The sequence below is a fragment of the Choloepus didactylus genome, chromosome 12, assembly GCF_015220235.1.
Source record: "Choloepus didactylus isolate mChoDid1 chromosome 12, mChoDid1.pri, whole genome shotgun sequence".
Taxonomy (NCBI): Eukaryota; Metazoa; Chordata; class Mammalia; order Pilosa; family Megalonychidae; genus Choloepus; species Choloepus didactylus.
Genome location: NC_051318.1, coordinates 17917769 through 17936798, shown reverse-complemented (window position 1 = coordinate 17936798; position 19030 = coordinate 17917769). Strand labels below are relative to the sequence as shown.

Here is a 19030-nt window from a genome sequence, read left to right as displayed (position 1 = left end):
AAAAACAAAACAAATCTCAGCCAAGGGAGGGAAACCAACTTTCAAAGTAATCTTATCCGGATAATCAGATGCTCAGAAACCAGCATAAAATCACAAGGCACATGAAGAAACAAGAAGATATGGTCAAGCCAAGTGATCAAATTAAAAAGTTGCAGGAGTCACAGAATTTGGAACAACTAATCAAAGACATTCAAACAAATCTTCTAAATAATGTCAACAAGATGGTTAAAGAGATAAAGGATAACAAGAAGACAGTAGAAAAGCATACAGAAGGATCTGAAAGAATAAATAGAAAATAGAAACAGAAGCAGAAAGAATTATTTTAGCAAGAGATCTGCTCTGAAAGAAATACTAAAGGGAATTCTGCTGGCTGAAAAAAAAGAAAAAAAAAAAAGGAGAGAGAGGATTGGAGGAGAGCATAGAAATGATTATCCGTAAGGGTAACTGAAAAGAATAAAAAGAGAAAAATACTAGATTTTACAAATAAAAGCCTAAAGGATAAAAAGGTTGAAGGACAGCTTTAACAGTAATAACACTGAACGTTAATGGATTAAACTCCTCAATCAAAAGACACAGATTGCCAGAAAGGATAACAAAATATCATTCATCTGTATGCTGTTTGGAAGAGAATCATTTTAGACTCCAAGAAAAAACAGATTGAAAAGTGAAGGGTGGAAAAAGATATTCCACCCAGCAATAACCAAAACAAACAAAGTAGCAGACAAAATAGACTTTAAATGCAAAAATGTTTTAAGAGACAAAGAAGGATACTATATATTAACAAAAGGGCCAATTCTCCAAAAACAAATAACAATCATAAACATTTATGCACCTAATCAAGGTGCTCCAAAGTACATCACTGGCAAACACTGGCAAAACTGAAGGGAGGAAAAGAGGACTCTACTGTAATAGTGGGAGACTTCAACAAACCACTCCCTTCGATAGAACATCTAGACCGAGGATCAATAAAGAAATAGAGAACCTAAAGTGCTTTACCAGTTCACACTCTCATTAGCAGTGTATGAGTTCTCATCAGTCTGCATTATTACCAACAGCTGGAATTTTAAATTTGCCCATCTGGTGGGTGCAGTTTTTAAAACAAAACCCATCACTGGACATTTAATGCATTTCCCTGAATACTAATAAGTTTGAGCACCTATTATATTTATTGGACATTTGAATTTCTTCATTTTTAAAGCATCTGCTCAATTACTTTACCCATTTTCTTATTGGGTAATTTGTCTTTTTCTTTAGGACTTCTTTATATATTTTGGATACTAGCTTTTAGCAATAATGCTATAGATATCCTCCCTCATTTCATGGTTTATGTTTTTCTGTCTTTATGGTGTATTTTGGAGGTCAAATTCCTTTACTCTAAACAAATTAATCTTTTAGGATTGGTGTTTTTTAAATAATATATCCCTATGTAAAGGTCATGAAGAAATTTTACAATGTTATCCCCCCAAAGTTCCAGTTTTGCCATTCGCATTTAGGTCTTTAAACCACCTGAAATTGTTTTTTGTGTACAGCGCGGTAAGAGTCCAGTTCACTTCCCCCCCCAATAGTATCCCTAATTGTTCCACCGCCACCTACCGAAAGGACGTTCCTTCCTTCCCCTCTGCTTTGCGGTGCCTCTTCTGTCATATCTCAGGGGTCCATTTATGTGGGTTTGTTTCATACCTCACTATTCTTTTATCAGAAAGAAGTCGATTTTTCACAGATAAAGGAATACTTTTGCTTACTACTTCAGCGAGTATACACTGACCGCCTGTAACGCTATTAAACATTTTGTGTCCATTAAGCTTTTCATTATCACGTGTGAAATGCCCGCTTAAACTTGCCACGGACAACGAAGAGACAGTCGTCGGCGCACGAGTGCCGCTTCCTACAGGCTCGAAACAGCCGCCCCAAAACCCACCAGCTACCCGTTTCACCGAAGACGCCACACGCAGGCGCGCCCAGATGCAGCTCCTCACGGTCCCCACAAGGACGTGCGCCTGCGCAGGGACGCTCGGCCCCGCCCCCTGGCTCTTTATAAAATCTGCGCGCTTCTCCTCGCGAGAGACTCCGTGCTCATGCTGGCCGCGGGGGTCGGAGGTCAGAGCGAGCGTCTCGCGGGCCGTAGGAGAAAGATGGCGGTAGAGTCGCGCGTTACCCAAGAGGAGATTAAGAAGGAACCCGAGAAGCCAATCGACCGGGAGAAGGTGAGGGCCCAGCGCCCCTGGGGTCTCGACGAGGGGTCCCGGAGAGGGAATGGGGGTAGGAGCCCACGGGGCGGAGGGCGGCGGCCTGTGCGCGCTCAGTCGCGGGGTTTGGCCCTTTGCAGCGGCTTGGGAGGGATCTGGGGCTCGCAGCCGCCTTCTCTAACTTATGTCTTTCCCTTCCTCCCCTTTTTGTCAGACATGCCCACTGCTGCTGCGGGTCTTCACCACCAATAACGGCCGCCACCACCGGATGGATGAGTTCTCCCGCGGAAACGTGCCCTCCAGCGAGCTGCAGATCTACACTTGGTGAGGGGGCTGCGCGACGGGGGTGGTGACATGGGTTAAGGCCCCCCGTCGGATACCTGCAGCATTAACTAATTCCCTTTCCTAGCGAAGAGCTATTCTCCTTAATTTCACCCTCTCCCTTCCACTTGGGGCCTTCGAGGACAGCTCTTGGAAAGTTACCTAAAGTTAGCTGTTAGGTAGGAGCGTATTGGCCCATCTTTTATAATTAATCCGGAAACTTTGGATTGGTAAGAATTGACAGATCCAAGATTGCTGTCACTATTATGCCTCCCTGGTTTAAGAATGATGTGTAAATAATTAAAATGTGGTGGTCTTGTAAATGTTAATAGAATAACATGGTAAGGGAGAGTGATGCTGTTGACTGATATTTGTCATCCACCAAGTGCATTTCCATGTAATATTAAGGTTTGAGTGCCATATCACCAGAAAAAAAAAATCACCAACAGAAAACAAGTGACTTCTGATCTAGAGCCTAGTGGGAAAGCTTTGGGTATGTGTATTTAGTGAAGACTGGCTTCTGAATCTTTATCTCTTGTGTAATTTTCCTATCCCCAAATCTGACTAGGTCCATCACATAGTGCATGCTTGTCTTTAGTGCTGCATATAACTTCTTGGTTTCACACCATAGTGACTTTTTACTGACAGTGAAAGGTTTATAAGGGTGAACTGTAAGCCAAGTATACAAGGACTCAGTTCTTTGAAGATTGGGACCTTATTTGTCTACTTGAAGGTGCTGGTTGGGTTTATGTAGTGGTATGATTCTAGTTCAGCATAAACTACTCCAAGGGTAAAAGTTCCAGAAAGGTTGATTAATTTATAAAGAAGAATTGTTCAGTAATAGGGTCTACTTGGAAGTGCTTGTTGTGTTTATGTAGTGCTATGATTCTAGTTCAACATAAATTACTCAAAGGGTAAAAGCTCCAGAAAGGTTGATTAACTTATAAAGAATAGTTCAGTAATGAATTGATAAAAACTTGTGTTCAGAGATTAAAGTATGTATTTCTTCCAACTAGAGTTCCTACTGTTTGCCAGGTGCTGTGCTTAGACCCTAGGGGTATGAAATAAAGAAGGTACTGCCCCTGACGTTTTACCACAGACCTTTTCCCAATCAAGAAAAAAAAAAAAAAAAAAAAAAAAATCCTGTCCCAAATCATACACTGCAACTAAACAAAGAAAGATCATGCTTCAAAATGATGGTGACAAAAGAAGACAAAGATTCTGAAGAATGGATGATTGGTATGGGGGTGACCCAGAGCCATGCTCCATTCCTGGAAGAGTATGAGGGGAGATTAGTTAACAGTTCTTGAGAATTTTCTTAAACATTCTCCAATTTGGAAAAGTAGACTGACAAACTAGGCAGCCCTTAGAAGAGTTAAGTGCAGAGGAACTCCACAGAGGCAGACTGAGCTTGCCAAAGTACAAGTCATTGTGGAGTTTGGGGAACAAGCCAAATGCCCTAGGAGTAGAATGCATCCTGCATTTGGATGGTCATTCAATAGGTTATTGGAAGAGAGCTCTCAAGGTCACTGTATCAATCAGGGTTCAACTGGAGAAACAAAACCAGTAGTGGGGGCTGATTAGGCAGGTCCAAAATCCATGGAGTAGGTCGTCAAGAATGGCAGCCTGGAACTTGGGCACAGCTGAAGCTGCTGACTACAGCCTCTGCCCTCAAGGCCTTTCAGCTAATTGAATCAGGCCCACCCAAATTGTATGGGACAATTCAGTTGATTGGCTAGGTTAAGGCAACTTACTATGGACTTGAAACATCTACAAAAGATGTTCAACCCACAACAGAGCCCTTTCTAACCCTTCAAGACTCAACATTGAATCCAGAATCTGCTCAGTGGACTGATGTCAATAAATTTGGCCTGATTCAATTTCATATTCCTTCCACTAGGTTCCCTTTCCCACAGACATTCCCCAGAAGTCTGTGTGAATTGAAAAATCATGCATTTCTTTCAATATGTAGCATACCCCATGGGTCACACCTAGTACCTCACCTTTTAAGGCCTCTGGGTCTTGAGTCTGGTTATAGTTCTAGAAGCAAAGAGGGGTGGTGGGGATAGATTGTGAGGGAAGAATCGGCAGTGTCTTGTAAGCAAGATGTCAGGGGAGGCCATTACATGTTCTTAGGCAAAGCAGAGCTAACTTTTGAGAGGGGTGGAAAGGTTGCTGTTGATGGCAAAGAAAAATCAGAATTTAGGGGTTTGATATCCACAGCTTCATCGGGATCTGCCCATATGTCCTCATTCCAGTTTTCAGGATCCCATTCCTTCCCAGTCAATGTAAGATTCAGAATTCAATTTTTCTTGCAATTCAGTTCCACATAGTATGAGACTCACACAAGGGTTTCTTTCAGATTATTTGTGTATCGCTGGAGCTGAAAATAGGCCTTGAGCTCATCTTTTTCTTTCCCCACTTTCTCCAGCTTAGGTAGGAGCAACCAGCCAATCCCATTAAACTCTTTAGTTTGATTAAATATCCCACGGTATATCATGGTCACGCAGAAGCTCACCTTCTATAACTACTTGGAAATAGTCATTAAAATCTTTAAATCTAATCAGTTTAGAGAACCATTTCCAGAAAACCCAGCACCAATCCATCCTTATAGTTCTGTTCCTAGAGAACCACTACTGGTGCCAGAGAAACAAAACCCTTGGTAGATGATATCAATAAATATACTATAAGGAATTTGCTTATGTGCTTGTGGGGACTGGCTAGGCAAGTCCCAGGTCCGTAGGGTAGCCAGGCTGGAACTGTTTGGCATGAGCTGTGCTACAGTCCACAGGAAGAATTTCTTTTTTAGGGAAGCTTAAGCTCTGCTCTTAAGGCCTTTCACTTGACTAAAACAGGCCCACTATTTAGGCTCCTCTCCCTCACTTTAGGTCAACTGATTATGGACCTTAATGACAACTACAAAATAACTCAAAGGAACACCTAGATTAGTGTTTGGTTAATGTTTGATTGAATAATTGGGGACTTGCCTTAGCCAAGTTGATACATCAGGCTGATCATCATAGTCACCCAGCCCCATTGGAACACTCTTTGCATTCTCCTCCCATATCCTCAGGCTTTGGATTAGTGGTTAAGAAGCAACACTTGGCACTCAGATGGTTGATCTGGAAGGACAGGTTTCAGAAAGTTGGCAGCTGTGCACAGCTCACACTGTCAGAACTGATAAAATCTGTGAACCAAGTTCCACAAGCTAGTTACGTGTGGGGTGGCGATACAGAAAATTTTATTAAAGGAAGAAAGAAATCGAAACATCATAACATACACTGTGAACTAGGGAATGATTGATTTAGAATAAGTGACATCAGAATATTAGGCCAAAAAGTCACCTCTAAGAAAGATTAAAAAAAAAAACAATCTGTCTGGCTTCAGACTTACGCCAGTGTTGGAAATCAGTGGGAAAAATTTAAAATAACCGGGGTTGCACAATAGAACATTAGTTCTGACAAAGTAAAACAAGCTATGAAATTAGAAGGTGAGAAGGGTGACAATGTGAATTTTTATTTGAAATTTTATAATACCTTCAGTTTTGCTTTAGGTTTTTCTTAATGTTAAATTCAAGTAAAATTAAACTTAATTAAATATGTACAGTGTTAAAATCATGAATTGTATGTGTTTAGTTTCTAGTCTCAGCATGTATGGTATGCTTGGTATGTGCATAAAAATATGTTTAAAGTGATGTGTTAAACTGGTTATTTCTAGATGGTGAGATTTGGGGTATAATTTATTGACCAAATGCATATGTTTTTTTTTTTCTCTCTAAATAATGAGCAGGTATCATTTATAACATACAGTATCTTAAAAAAAAAACTGTGGCAGGGAAATGAGTTAAAGGCAATTTATAGATGGTTAAAGGAGAGATTGAAATGCAGCAGTGGTGGTGAGATGGAAAGAGATACATAGTTGAGCCATATTTTGGAAGTAGAGACAGCAGGACTGTGTATGTAGTCCAGATGACAGCCTGGACAGCTAAGTGACTCATGGTATCTTCGAAGGGCTATACGAGGGAGGGCATGTTTAGGGGAAGACAATAGTCTTTAATTGGGATATTGAGAAAGATTTGGTTGCAGTAGAGAATGGAAGACGATTTCATTCTGTATAGTTTTATCGTGTAGTTAAAGCCATGGATTTCCTTGAGAATGACATTGGGGTTGGGGTGGGGGTTGTAAGTAGGCTATAGAGTTAAATTAAATGACCCCTTTGATGTTACATTCCTTGCTTGGTATTATAAATTGGGAATTACCATTTGTCGCTTGACCTATGTCCTTGTGCTATTTTACAGCACCCTACAGATGATGCTATTTTAAGTTGCAAACCATCCATGTCATTTTCTCAGTTGTCATGGAGGAACACAGTGTAAAAATTTATACTAGGTTATGGTTATTATAATTTCCAAGATGCTTATATTTTAAAAGATTTTTCCAGATTGTAGTATATTAGCTCAGAGGTCTATATTAAGTTCTAGGTTCAGATATTTGCAGGGAAGTGATAGCAAGATGATGAAATTAGAGTCACTTGATCAGTAGTCCCTCCCTTAGACAATGTGAAAAGCATGCAGAATCTGTTAGTCAGCCTTCCCAAAACCCACCCAAAGAATGCTGATTTGTGACAAATCCCTCCTTAAGAAATCACTAGACTGATTTCTTTTGCCTCTACCTTTCCTTCCTAGAAAACAAATTATATCTGTTCCTTCTCTTGAATATCAGTTTCATCAGCCCTTCTTTTGTCACACTTTTTACTCAAAATTGTTTAATAATTCTTTGTTGTGGTAAAGGGCTTTGAGGATTCAAAGCCCACCACAAACCTCAGTCCCTTCTCAACTTAAAATATTCATTTATCCATCTATCCCTTCATTCATTCAACAAACTATCCATTCATTCATTCAACAAACCGTTATTGAATATCTCCTAAGTGTCAAGCACTATACTTTGCTGAGAAGCATGTGGTGACACAGACAGACATGGTCCCTCTCCTCGTGGAGCTTACAGTCTGTTGGAGAAAATGGAACATTAAACAAGCAGTGATCATGCAGTGTAAAAAGCTCTCCAGGAGCTACCAGAAAACCCAGGAGGGACAGGTAGCCAAGGCTATGAGGCCAAGGGACACTTTCAGGATGAAGAGTTATCTAGGCTGAAATCTGACCTCTGAATAGGATTTAGCAAGTGAAAGACAGAGGCAAGTTTTTCTTGGTGCATGGAATAGCAGATGTGAAGCCCAGGGGTGTGAGAGCATAGCATACTGGATAATTGAAAGAATTCAGTGTAGCTGGAAGGTAGAGTGGGGTAGGGATGGAGCTGGAAGGGTAGAGATTGGAGTTGGACAAACAAGGGTCAGACCCTGCTTGACTTACAAGTCTGGTCAGTTAGGACTTTCTTCTAATGTCAGTGAAGAACCAGGGGAGGAAACGGATAAGATTTGCATTTTAAAAAGATTCTGGCTGCCTTGAGGAGAGTGGATCAGAAGGAGTGGGGTAAAGAGCCAGGAACGCAAGTAGGAGGCTGCAATTCAGACAGGAGATGATGGTGTGAATCAGGGGTGTGGCATAGAGGACAAGAGATTCGGACACATTAGTGATATTTAGATGTCTCTGATGGCTGGACTGGCCCCAAATATATCAGTGATATGTCTTTAAAATATATTTTTATATTTATGTATTTGGTATTAACATTTTCTGTATTTGACATTTTTTTATGTCAATAATTTTTTTTTAATATATCACATTAAAAATTAGAAACTTTTGTAAGGGAAAGGACATTATCAAAAAAGTGGAAAGCCTACAGAATGGGAGAATGTTAATCATATATCTGATAAGGACTTAATATCCACAGTATATAAAAACTGCTATAACTCAACAACAAAAAGACAAATAACCGAATTTAAAAATGGGTGAAGGACCTGAATCCAAATTTCTCCAAAGAAGATATACAACATTTCTCCAAAGAAGATACACAAATGGTTGATGAGCACATGAAAAGATGTTCAACATCATCAGGCATCAGGGGAATGCACAACCATAATGAGATACCACTTCACACCCACTAGGAGGCTTATTGAAAAAATGAAATCACAAGTATTTGTGAAGAAGTGGAGAAATTGGACTCCAATACATTGTTGGTGGGATTGTAAAATGGAAATCAGTTTGGTGGTTTCTTAGAAAGTTAGACAAACAGAAGGAACTCACTGCAGCTATGAGTGACATTTTGAAGAGGAGCTGTAGCCAAGAGGGAAACTTTGAAGAAAGCACAGGAGCTGCAGATGAGAGACAGTTTGAAGATGGCTGTTGAAAGCAGACTCTTGCTCCAGAGAAGCTGAGAGAGGACAGATATTCCGAGTGCAACTAAGAGTGACATTTTTGAGGAACTGCAGCCTAGAGAGGAATGTCCTGGGAGAAAGCCATTTTGAAACCAGAAGTTTGGAGTAGACACCAGCCACATGCCTTCCCAGCTAACAGAGGTTTTCTGGACACCATTGGCCATCCTCCAGTGAAGGTACCCGATTGCTGATGTGTTACCTTGGACACTTTATGGCCTTAAGACTGTAGCTGTGTAACCAAATAAATCCCCTTTATAAAAGCCAGTCCATTTCTGGTGTTTTGCATTCTGGCAGCTTTAGAAAACTAGAACAGATTTTGGTACCAGGAGTGGGGTGCTTTTGCTGCTGAATTTGCAAATACCAAACATGTTGGAATGGCTTTTTAAATGGATAAGGGGAAGATTCTGTAAGAACTGTGAGGAGCTTGATAGAAAAGGCCTAAACTGCTTAGAAGAGACTGTTTGTGGCAATATGGACTCTAAAGATACTTCTGATGAGGCCTTGAACAGAAATGATGAATGTATTGCGAACTGGAGGGAAGGTGATCCTTGTATTAAAGTGGCAGAGAATTTGGCAAAATTGAGTCCTGGTGTCAGATGGAAAGAATTTGAAAGTGACAACCTGGAATACTTAGCTGAGGAGATCTCCAGACTACGTGTGGAGGATGTACCCTGGCTTCTCCTTATAGCTTATAGTAAAATGTGAGCAGAGAGAGATAAACTGAGAACTGAACTCCTGGTTTCAAAGAAACCAGAAATTGATGGCCTAATATTACCATATGACCTGGAAATTGTACTTCTTAGTGGGTTTGAAAAGACAAATATTGTATGATCTCACTTATATGAAATACCTAAAATAAGCAAATTGATAGAGACAGGTAGTATAGTACAGGTTACCAGGGATTGGCTTGAGGAGAATGGGGAGTTATTAATGGCTGCACAGTTCTGTTTGAGGTGATGAAAATCTGGATAATGGATATTGGTGATGGTTGCACAAGTGTTATTAACACCACTGAATTTTACACTTGAAAGTGGTAAAAATTGGAAAGTTTGAGTTGTGTGTCTGTACATAACTACAATAAAAAGATCACAATATAAATATTTGCAGGGGGAGAAACATCAAGGTGAAAGGAATCTGTGCTTTTGTCTTGAAAAAGTTGCATGTATTTCCTTGAGTCTAGGATTCCATCTGTTCTGAAACTACTAAGTTTCCATCTAAGAAAGAAAAAAAAAACTATACAAGTTTATGAAAACACTTCTTTAGTATGTGAATTCTAAGATGTATTACAGTTTCAGACATTGTTAAAATGTGGGGAAGTATTTGTCTTAGATAAAATGAAGTACAGTTATACTAAGTACTTGAATTAAACTGGATTAGTTACCCTTATGTAAATCACTGGCTATAAGATGTTACACAGCAACAGAAGATAGCATATATATTCTGAAGTCCCTTTTAGTGTTAAGAATCTGACTTAATTCATCAAAATGTCAGACAGAGAGGCTGGCAAGAGGAGTATTTGGGGCTAAATAGTATTTTTAGCTCCTTTAAGATGAAACCCTGGCAGAGTTATGAACTCATTTGCTATTTTATTGCTGATTAATCATATTTAAATGTCTTTTTAAAAAATATTTAGGATGGATGCAACCTTGAAAGAACTGACTAGTTTAGTAAAAGAAGTTTACCCAGAAGCCAGAAAGAAGGGCACACACTTCAATTTTGCAATTGTTTTTACTGATCTTAAAAGACCTGGCTATCGGTAGGTATCTTTTAATTCCTATCATCTCAATTTGTTTTTGGTATGTTTTAACTGATAGGGATAAACCCCTTTTATGAATCTCTTTAGCGGGGAGAAGATCTATTAATTTTTATCTTAATATCTGGTCTAGCTTAATATAGTACCTAGATTTTTAAATTCTTCTGTAAGTAGAAGATGGAGCAAATCCATCCCCTTATTCACTTTGTAGGTAGAAACTAAGTTCTATTGATTTGTGATCCCTTAACCGTTGGTTTCCCTTTCTACAGAGTAAAGGAGATTGGCAGCACCATGTCTGGCAGAAAGGGGACTGATGATTCCATGACCCTGCAGTCGCAGAAGTTCCAAATAGGAGATTATTTGGACATAGCGATCACCCCTCCAAATCGGGCACCACCTCCTTCTGGGCGCATGAGACCATATTAAAGTTTTATTTAGTATTTCTTGAATGTATTTTTCAGTCAGTTATGTAAAATAAAATGACACATTCTTTTCCTCCCCTGATTATTGCCATTAAGCCTTTAAACTGTTAAGCACATTGTAATACATCTATTTAGGTTCAATTTAACTGTGCTATGGTGTGAATATTAATAGAAGGTCCATATTGTTTCACGCCCTTCTGTAAAATATGAAGAAAAGTGCTCTTAGCTTTCTGTGTAAAACTGTATTGTTAAATATATGTGTTTAATAAGCCTGAGTCTGAAAGTTAATGGAGAAATGGGAATAGGGTTTAATCTAGTGAATATTTGGGGTTTTATGCTAAGTGGTGGGAGGATGTGTTTAAGCCCCAAAGGGGCACAAGAAAGCCATGGGACTGTATAAAACTAAGGGCTAGTTTGTGGTATAAACTATTATAGGCAGTTAGGAAAAGGACCAGTGTGTGTGAACAAGGTATAGCATTTAAAGGCAACAGACATTTCAGGATAGTGTGAGCTTTGGCAAGTTGGAAAAGCTGTTGTGAGGAGATTGGCCTGCCTTAGATCTCAGGGTAAGGACAGGTGTCATGGGGGCTTTGTACATTTTAAAATGGGAAAATAAGGCATTTTGAAGGTAGGAATCAACATAAAGGAAACCAGGGTGAGAATTTAGGGTAAGGGTTGAAAGGTTTACCTTGAAGATCTGAAAATGGAGGCAGGGATGAAAGAATAATTTTTAATTAACACCAAGTGAGAAGAGCCACAGATGTGGCTAGGTTGAGTAAGAAGGGGATATTTAAAACATTCTGCTATGTGCTGGGACCTGGTGTGTATTTAAATTTGAGATTGCATAAACTGTCCCATTTGAGAGGCAGTATAGCATAGTGGTTAATACCACTGAGTGGGGCTAAAATTTAAATCCTTAGTATACCACTAGCTCTGCAAAGTTAGACAAGTTACTTGAATCAGTTCTTTAAAAATTTTTTTTTTATAATTTGTAAAATAGAAACAATATCCCATAGGGTTGTGAAGATTAAATAATTGTAAAGGGCTTAGGATAGTGCTCAACATGCAAGAAACAATATTAGCTACTAGTTGTAAGTTGGAGTTCAGTAAAAACTGGAACTGTATCTTCCATGGCACTATTACATCCTGTTTATTATAGAGTATGGCTGTATGTACTAGGTGGAAGCTAATAGTAATTCCTCAGAGTAGCCTAATACTTTAGTCTATTAAAAATACAAAATTGAAAATGTTACAAAAGGAAAAAAATACATAGTAGCAGTGATATTCCAAGTATAAAATTGCATTAGTTTTATTTTGTACATACAGAAGCAGCCATTTAAAATCGGATGATTTTGTTGAATTGGTATCTGTTGCAAAGGAAGTTAACAAGTGGCAGAGACAAGCTGGACTCTTCTCTTCTACCCTCTAGTTTACCCCAAGCCCCTAGATTATTTATTCATTCATGTAAGATAAAATTGAATTCTGTGCCATAAAATTAATTTGAACCTAATATTTTGAAGAAGAGTCATGATTACCTTCATATTTGTAGAAAAAAATGGAATGTCCTGTACAGATCAGTTGAAGATTAGAACTAAATAAAAGACCTTGATAAGCCAATTTCTCATATGTTGTAAACTCTTTAACACAAGGGTTTGGTAATTCCATATCATCCTCCCACCAGTTTAGAATAAAGTAGTTTGGCTGATTTATTGAATTCCGTCCTTTGCATCGTTCCAACATGGAGTTTTCTTTTAAAGATTTCAATCTACCACCAAAGTAGTAATAAAATACCTAATGAGTTTTTTGCATATAATGCTAAGACTCAAAAGATGTGTATTTAGTCCTGATTTACCTCGTTTGGTTAAGTATGACTTTGGATAGCTGAGCTGTTTCGTCAAATACAAAATACAAAATACAAAATACAAATGGTCATGGTGGCCTCATGCTAGGTGCTTTAGTATTTACTCTGACTTACTTGCTCACAATGCATTTTGGAATTGAAAATTTCCCTTTGGAAAATGTTAATTATATAGCACATGGCATCTCCTATACTAGCTTTTCAGTTTTTTATGGTGTATATTTAGTATTTTCATTTATTTACCAGACCCTCAATAGGAAGTCTCAAGGTTGTTTATACATACATTTTAGGGCATTAAGTACAAAAAATTACTGACAGTGTTATACCCATAATACTCATTGGCTCAGGTAATGTTTTAGCTACCAATTTGTTATACCCATAATACTCATTGGCTCAGGTAATGTTTTAGATACCAATTTGTGCATGTCTGTGTGTGTGTGAGAGAGAGAGAGATGAAACTGTTGGTTAAGTTTAAAATTCTCTGAAGTGCTCCTGTTAAATAAAAACTGAACCTGTTTTTTTTTATTCCAAATACAAATTTCAAACTTGGTTTTTGTGAAACCAAGAGGGCAACCCCCCAAAACCCAACAGAAGCGTACCATAATAGGTATAAAATCTGAGTGCTTAACTGTCATATACTGTGCTAAGGAATAGCTTTACCAAGAATTATCTCATTTAACCTCCACAGTTGAGCTACAGCTACTGTCGAGTTACATCTTACAGATGAGATTGAGGCCTAGGTTGGTTACAAGGTTAGCCCAGGTTGAAGCCTAGGCTTAATAAAGGCTCAAGGTTGGAGCATATGAACCTAGGTAGCCCACAGTAGAGGATTAGTGGAAATGTTTCAAAAAATTGTTCTTTCATGGTTTCTTTTATCTTCAACTCACTGCCATCTGGCTTTCACCCACATTGTTCTACTGAAACTGCTCTCCTGCAGTTATAAATATCTGCCTAAGTACAGTCATCCAGAGTATGTGGACCGGTTTTATTCAGTTTTAATATAAACCAAAAACTTTTAAAAAATGATACAGTTGTAGTTTCCAATTTTAGTGTGATAAGAGCAGCCATATGAGGTTTGCTTGTTCTGATTTGTATTTTCTTGTTTAGATACAAGTTGTTTTTGCCAGTAGCTATAATTTCTTCAAGTTTGTAACGGAACAAGTTTGAAGAAAGTATGTTTATTCTGGGGTTAACTGTCACTGGGCACCTATTTTATGAAGACCAAGTCATGGGGGAATAAGCAAAACCTGAAAAGCAATTTAAATACTAAAATGTAATTTTAAAGGCACAAATCATTAGCCTGGGACTGTTATGGAGAATTTACTGTAGAAAGGTGTAATTGTATACCTACCTCATGAAATTGTTGGGTGGTCAGTGAAGTGGTGCTTGGAGGTGTTCCTGCTAGATACTGTGTGTTGATACATTCTGTTAGCTATTAAGAAAGAAGGCATTTCTATTCCCTTCAGTTTGTGCCTTGGGCTAGTAGGCCAATGGTGTCCCATCTCCTAAGAAAATTTCAGAGATAGCATTTGATGCAATAAAAGCAATTTAAATTGTGAATGAAGGTAACCTTCTCAAGGGATTTTTTAAATCTGTAAATTCTGAAGATGGTAAGTGTTGGAACCTCTCAGAGAATTTACAGTATTCCAAATATATTTAATGAGTGCCTGTCTTATGTCCCAGCTACCATGCTGGGTGGGAATACAAAGATTATGTCTGACACAGATACAGGTCTTTCCACAGAAAGAGGAAAAGAATGTGTAAATATTGATAATAAAAAGATGGATTAAGTGTCCCGAGAACGGTAACAGGTAAATTGCGACTGATGAGCATATTACTATAAGAAAGGATAGTGAAAGGTTTCCTGAAGGTAGGTACCATTTGAGCTTGCGCAGCTCGTAAGAGGGGTTGGATTTACAACTTACAATCAAAAGAGCACTTATTATGTACTAATTTTGGTTAGCATTCAGGGTAAGGAGGTGTGAATGTCAGGCTACTGCAGCAATTCAGATGAGAATTGGGGTAGTAGCAGAGAAGGTAGAGGGAGGGAATGTGTTCCCCGAGACCATCAGTAGGGCTTGGCAGCCAACAAGATTGGGGTAAAAAATGGGACATGGGAGAGGAAAGTTAATCATTAAAGCTGCAATTTCCTCATCTGAAAAATGGGGATGATGGTAACTACCTCGTAAGTTATTCTAAGAATAAATGAGTTAATAAATGCAAAGCATTTTAGAACTGTGCCTAGCACATAGTAGGATTTCAGTAACCAATATTATTAATTCATTCAATAAATATTTTGTGAGCATTCTTTGAGTATATGGTCCAGTGGGGGGACAAACATTAAATATACACCCAAATAAATACTACAAATTCTACCAAGTGCCATTAAGGAAGAGAAAATAGGGTGCTGAGAAGGAATGGAGAGGAAGGACCTCTTATGCTGGGAAGACAGGAGGACTTCACTTGCCCGTCAGTGATCAGTGTTGTCGGGATTTTGATGCTGCTTGGCAGAGCCTAGAGCTGGGGGTATAAATTCTTAAAGCAAAGTAAGAGTATTGTTTTTCTTTGAAGGAGTAGATGATGGGAAGACAATAACGTCAGTTGTTTGCTGCATGAGAATGAGAGAAACAGTTGGCTAAGCAAAGAGTGGGTGGGGAAAAAGTATTCTAGGCAGAGTTTGGTGTGAGGCCCTGAGGTAGGAAAGTGAAATGGAAAGCTGGCCTGTGTGGTTAGAGTACAGGTTGCAAGAGGGAGACCTGACATGAGATTTGGAGAAACAAACTGGGCTCAGATTACAGAGGCCATATTAAGGATCTTAGAGAAATGAGAAGACCCTGGAGGGTTTTAAGGAAGGGACAGATGTGCTTGGAAGATCCCAAGGTTTGAAGCTTGATAAACTGGAAATATCATAGTTCTAGTAATGGAAAGTAGGATCATGGGAGGAAAGTGTTAAGGGACAAGGTAAGAAACTTTGGATAAAGTGAATTTGAGGGGCCATCACAAAACAAGTGGAGATACCTAGCAGACAATGAGAAATGCTTAATACAATATTCTTTATTTACCTTAAAAAAAAAATTCTGATTCCATGTTCCCCTTTAGCTGCTGCACCATTTCTTTTCTCTTTAGCAAAACTCACTGAAGGAGCTATCTGAATCCACTGTTTTTATGTCTGTTTTCAGTGTTCTCCATACTTCTGTCCTCAGTACTCTACCAAAATTAATCTTGTCAAGGTTGTCAATAACATCACGTCACGGGCCTCTTTTTACTTGAATTCTCAGCAACATTTGAAAAAGTAAAGTTGATCCATTCTCCTTGAAATATTTTCCTGCTTCACTGACCTCTTCTCAAAATCTTCTTTTCCTATTTTTGTCTTCTATAGATTGGAGAACTCCAGGAATACACTCCTTCCTTAAGCAAACTCATCCAATTTTGTGGATTTAAATACATGTATCTTATGGTAAAGAGTGAAAGAAAAGTTGATTCAAATTTTGGGAATCGTTAACATACAAAGATCAACTAGAGCTTTACCCTGAAAATTAAATATCTTAAATAATTTCTTTAACCTCATATTTAATAAAAATTAAATTATAACTACCCACTCCTAGAACAAAGAATAAATCAAGTGGTTAATTTGTTTTGGTGAATATTTTCTGACAAAATTATGAGCATAAAAAATATGACAGGTTGTCACTTCACATTTGTCTTTCAAGGAACAGTCATAAATGAGGGTAATCTTTACTGCACCAAATTTCCCAAAGCCTGTCTTGAGCCTTTGAAGCACCTTGTCATGATACTTGCTTGTCAATTGTTTCTTCTCCAATTTTAACTGGTCTCCACATGAAGCCAGGTCATTATTTTCCTATTGGTTGTAATTTGAAACATTCTCTAACAGCACTTTCCTGAACTTATAATTAGTTACTTTTCCAATTATACTTAAATCAGAAAGATTTTAGGCTTGATCTAAAAGGGCAATTTGAAATTATCAGGTAGCATTAAAGGTATATAGTATTCGACCTCCTCTGGCCACAGTTGAGTGTCCAAGAAAGGGCATCGGGCCTAAGATGAGTCAATCAGAACCCCTCCCTGAGATTTCTGAATTTGGAACCAGAGGGAATGAGGCTCAGTCTGTTGGATGATCAAGGTGGTGGTGAACTTGGGAGATGCTGGCAGCCATGTGGTGAAAGAAGATGATTTGAGAGAATGAAACATGCAGAAAAGCTGGAAGGAAAAAAGAAACACATTTTGACAACACATGAATACTCGATTCCAATTGACTGAGGCCTACCACAGTTTGGTTATCTAGGCCTGTAAATGCGTTTCTTCTCCTAAATTGGCTTAAGCTTTGTTTCTATCACTTGGAAAATCAACAGTCTCAAAGAGCTTTGTTGAAATAAAAGGTGTATAAGACATTGAGATAGTCATGAGAGTAGATGAAAGGCAGACAGCTAGAATCAGGAGAAGTCCAGCTGAAGATAGCCATGAAAAGGTCACATGTGCTAGACTGGATGTAATTGTCCTGCTTTCTGATATAATTTAAACTATTCTGTTAGATAAAGCAACGTGAATTTGACATCATTGAAAAAGTAATAATCCTTAAAAGCTGAATGAGATCTCAACAAGAATGAGGTTAAACCAAGTCAAACTTAATAAAATGCAAATTGTCAAACTTTGATAAGTTTATTATCAAAACATAATAAAAATGTTTTGACAGTTCCACATTCTCTGTTAAAATGTATTGGTTTTTAAAAAGGGAGAAGTAGAGGAATGTGAATAAGAAAAGAAGACCTATTTTGGCTTTATCTCCTTCAGTTTCTATAGTAAATGGATCCACTAGAATTTCTGCAAACACAAACATACAAATAAAAAAATACCAGTTAAATATGATTAAAAGCCATCCATAAAACTGATGGCACAATACTGTTCCTATGTATTTTTACACTTATAAAATAGTTGGGAATAAATTCCCAATGATATCATCAAACTTGATAGTTTGGAGGGCTGAGATACAGGGTTCACACGTTCTATATAAAAAATTAAGGTGGGCTATTAACCTAAGCTGGCAAATGTCAATTAAAAATGTTCTGCTAACAGTAAAATGTTGAATTTTAACATCTGCCTCAAATAACACACTTTATTTAGCATGGTAGTGTACTCACTTTTACCAGTTTTCTTTGTTGGAAACATCTTGAATGTTCTGTCCTTCATATTTAGTAAGAAAGACTTTGCTCGGTGGCACTGCTTTCACTGCCACTGGAGTAGCTAGGTTTGAATTGTATTTTGACAAAATCTAAAACAAAAAGCAAATCTCTTTTTACCAAGTTATATGAACATCATAACATACATTTGGAAGGTGTTAGAAAAATTTCAAGAAACTCCATGAAAAGACTGAGGAAATAGGTTATATACAAACACTAAGAATTTTTTAGCAGCACATACATTCAATGAAGAAAAGATGGAGATATTAGAAATTTAACTTAGATATCTAAAGCCTTCTAAAATGCACTCTAACTAAAGTTAAGGAGCAATACATCCCTAAGAACAAATTACACCTTTACAAACATGTTTGGGAAAACATATATATAGAAAAGATCCGAAATAAATGCTCAAAAGAAAGCTGGTCAGCTGTAAAGATTATAAAAGAAGAATCTGAAATATCAGCAATATTTTTTCATACATAAAAAATGATACATGAAATACAAAATTTCTTTCCTTTCACTTAGAATAAGTAAGGAGAAAAGAGTCAACCAAGGGGAAGTGGAAACTTTTGTATGATTCCTTATCAAGAGAGAAGATGCTCCTGCCTCACCTAATTTATTATAATTCCCAGAAAAGCAGAAAATACAGAAAGAGGATAACAAGTACTTCACTGGTATCTTAGGATGAGTCAGTATTAATGGCATCTGGGTATTTCCCCAAGTGGCTTTATCCTTCTCATCACTGTCCGTAAGCTAGGAGAATTTCTAGACTGTTATCAAGAATTCCATTTTCGTAAGCAGTAATTTCCAAACACCACAACTTCTATTAAAAGGGGGGCTCTCAAAGAATCAGACTGGTTATTTAGTTGATTGACAGTTACAAATCAGTAGTAGACTAGTGGTAAATGATATAATAAAGAATCAGAGATTCTAAGAACATGAATCAGTGTTTCTCAAACTGGGGTTTA

General features: G+C 38.0%; 2 protein-coding genes and 1 long non-coding RNA gene across 5 annotated transcripts in view; 1 reads left to right on the top strand and 2 right to left on the bottom strand.

Annotated features, from left to right (window-relative positions):
• LOC119507203 overlaps positions 1 to 1925 on the bottom strand; it is a 41499-nt gene extending 39574 nt beyond the window's left edge. Inside the window, exon 1 of the long non-coding RNA XR_005211164.1 lies at positions 1594 to 1925. This is a non-coding gene — a long non-coding RNA (uncharacterized LOC119507203). The remainder of the gene's footprint in view (positions 1 to 1593) is intronic.
• Positions 1926 to 2069: 144 nt separating this feature from the next.
• SAP18 (Sin3A associated protein 18) lies at positions 2070 to 12822 on the top strand. The gene is made up of 4 exons (XM_037800366.1): positions 2070 to 2204; positions 2401 to 2510; positions 10468 to 10590; positions 10857 to 12822. Exons 1-4 carry the CDS (start codon positions 2076 to 2078, stop codon positions 11011 to 11013), a joined length of 519 nt encoding a protein of 172 aa, XP_037656294.1. The 5' UTR covers positions 2070 to 2075; the 3' UTR covers positions 11014 to 12822.
• A 2874-nt stretch (positions 12823 to 15696) lies between these two features.
• Positions 15697 to 19030, bottom strand: part of SKA3 (spindle and kinetochore associated complex subunit 3) — a 47167-nt gene continuing 43833 nt past the window's right edge. For 2 of the 3 annotated variants that reach the window (XM_037800353.1, XM_037800354.1), the window contains 2 exons: positions 18024 to 18154; positions 15697 to 17085 (listed from right to left, as the gene is read on the bottom strand). In XM_037800353.1, the coding sequence (XP_037656281.1) occupies positions 18026 to 18154 (129 nt within the window). In that variant the 3' untranslated portion in view covers positions 15697 to 17085; positions 18024 to 18025. The remainder of the gene's footprint in view (positions 17086 to 18023; positions 18155 to 19030) is intronic. The other variant, XM_037800355.1, reaches the window with a different exon arrangement.

Excerpts from the sequence above, each read along its gene's own strand:
- SAP18 (XM_037800366.1), top strand. The coding sequence starts at position 2,076 with ATGCTGGCCGCGGGGGTCGGAGGTCAGAGCGAGCGTCTCGCGGGCCGT. Across the intron at positions 2,205-2,400 it reads AGCCAATCGACCGGGAGAAG|ACATGCCCACTGCTGCTGCG; the intron begins GTGAGGGCCCAG and ends CCTTTTTGTCAG. Across the intron at positions 2,511-10,467 it reads GAGCTGCAGATCTACACTTG|GATGGATGCAACCTTGAAAG; the intron begins GTGAGGGGGCTG and ends AAAAATATTTAG.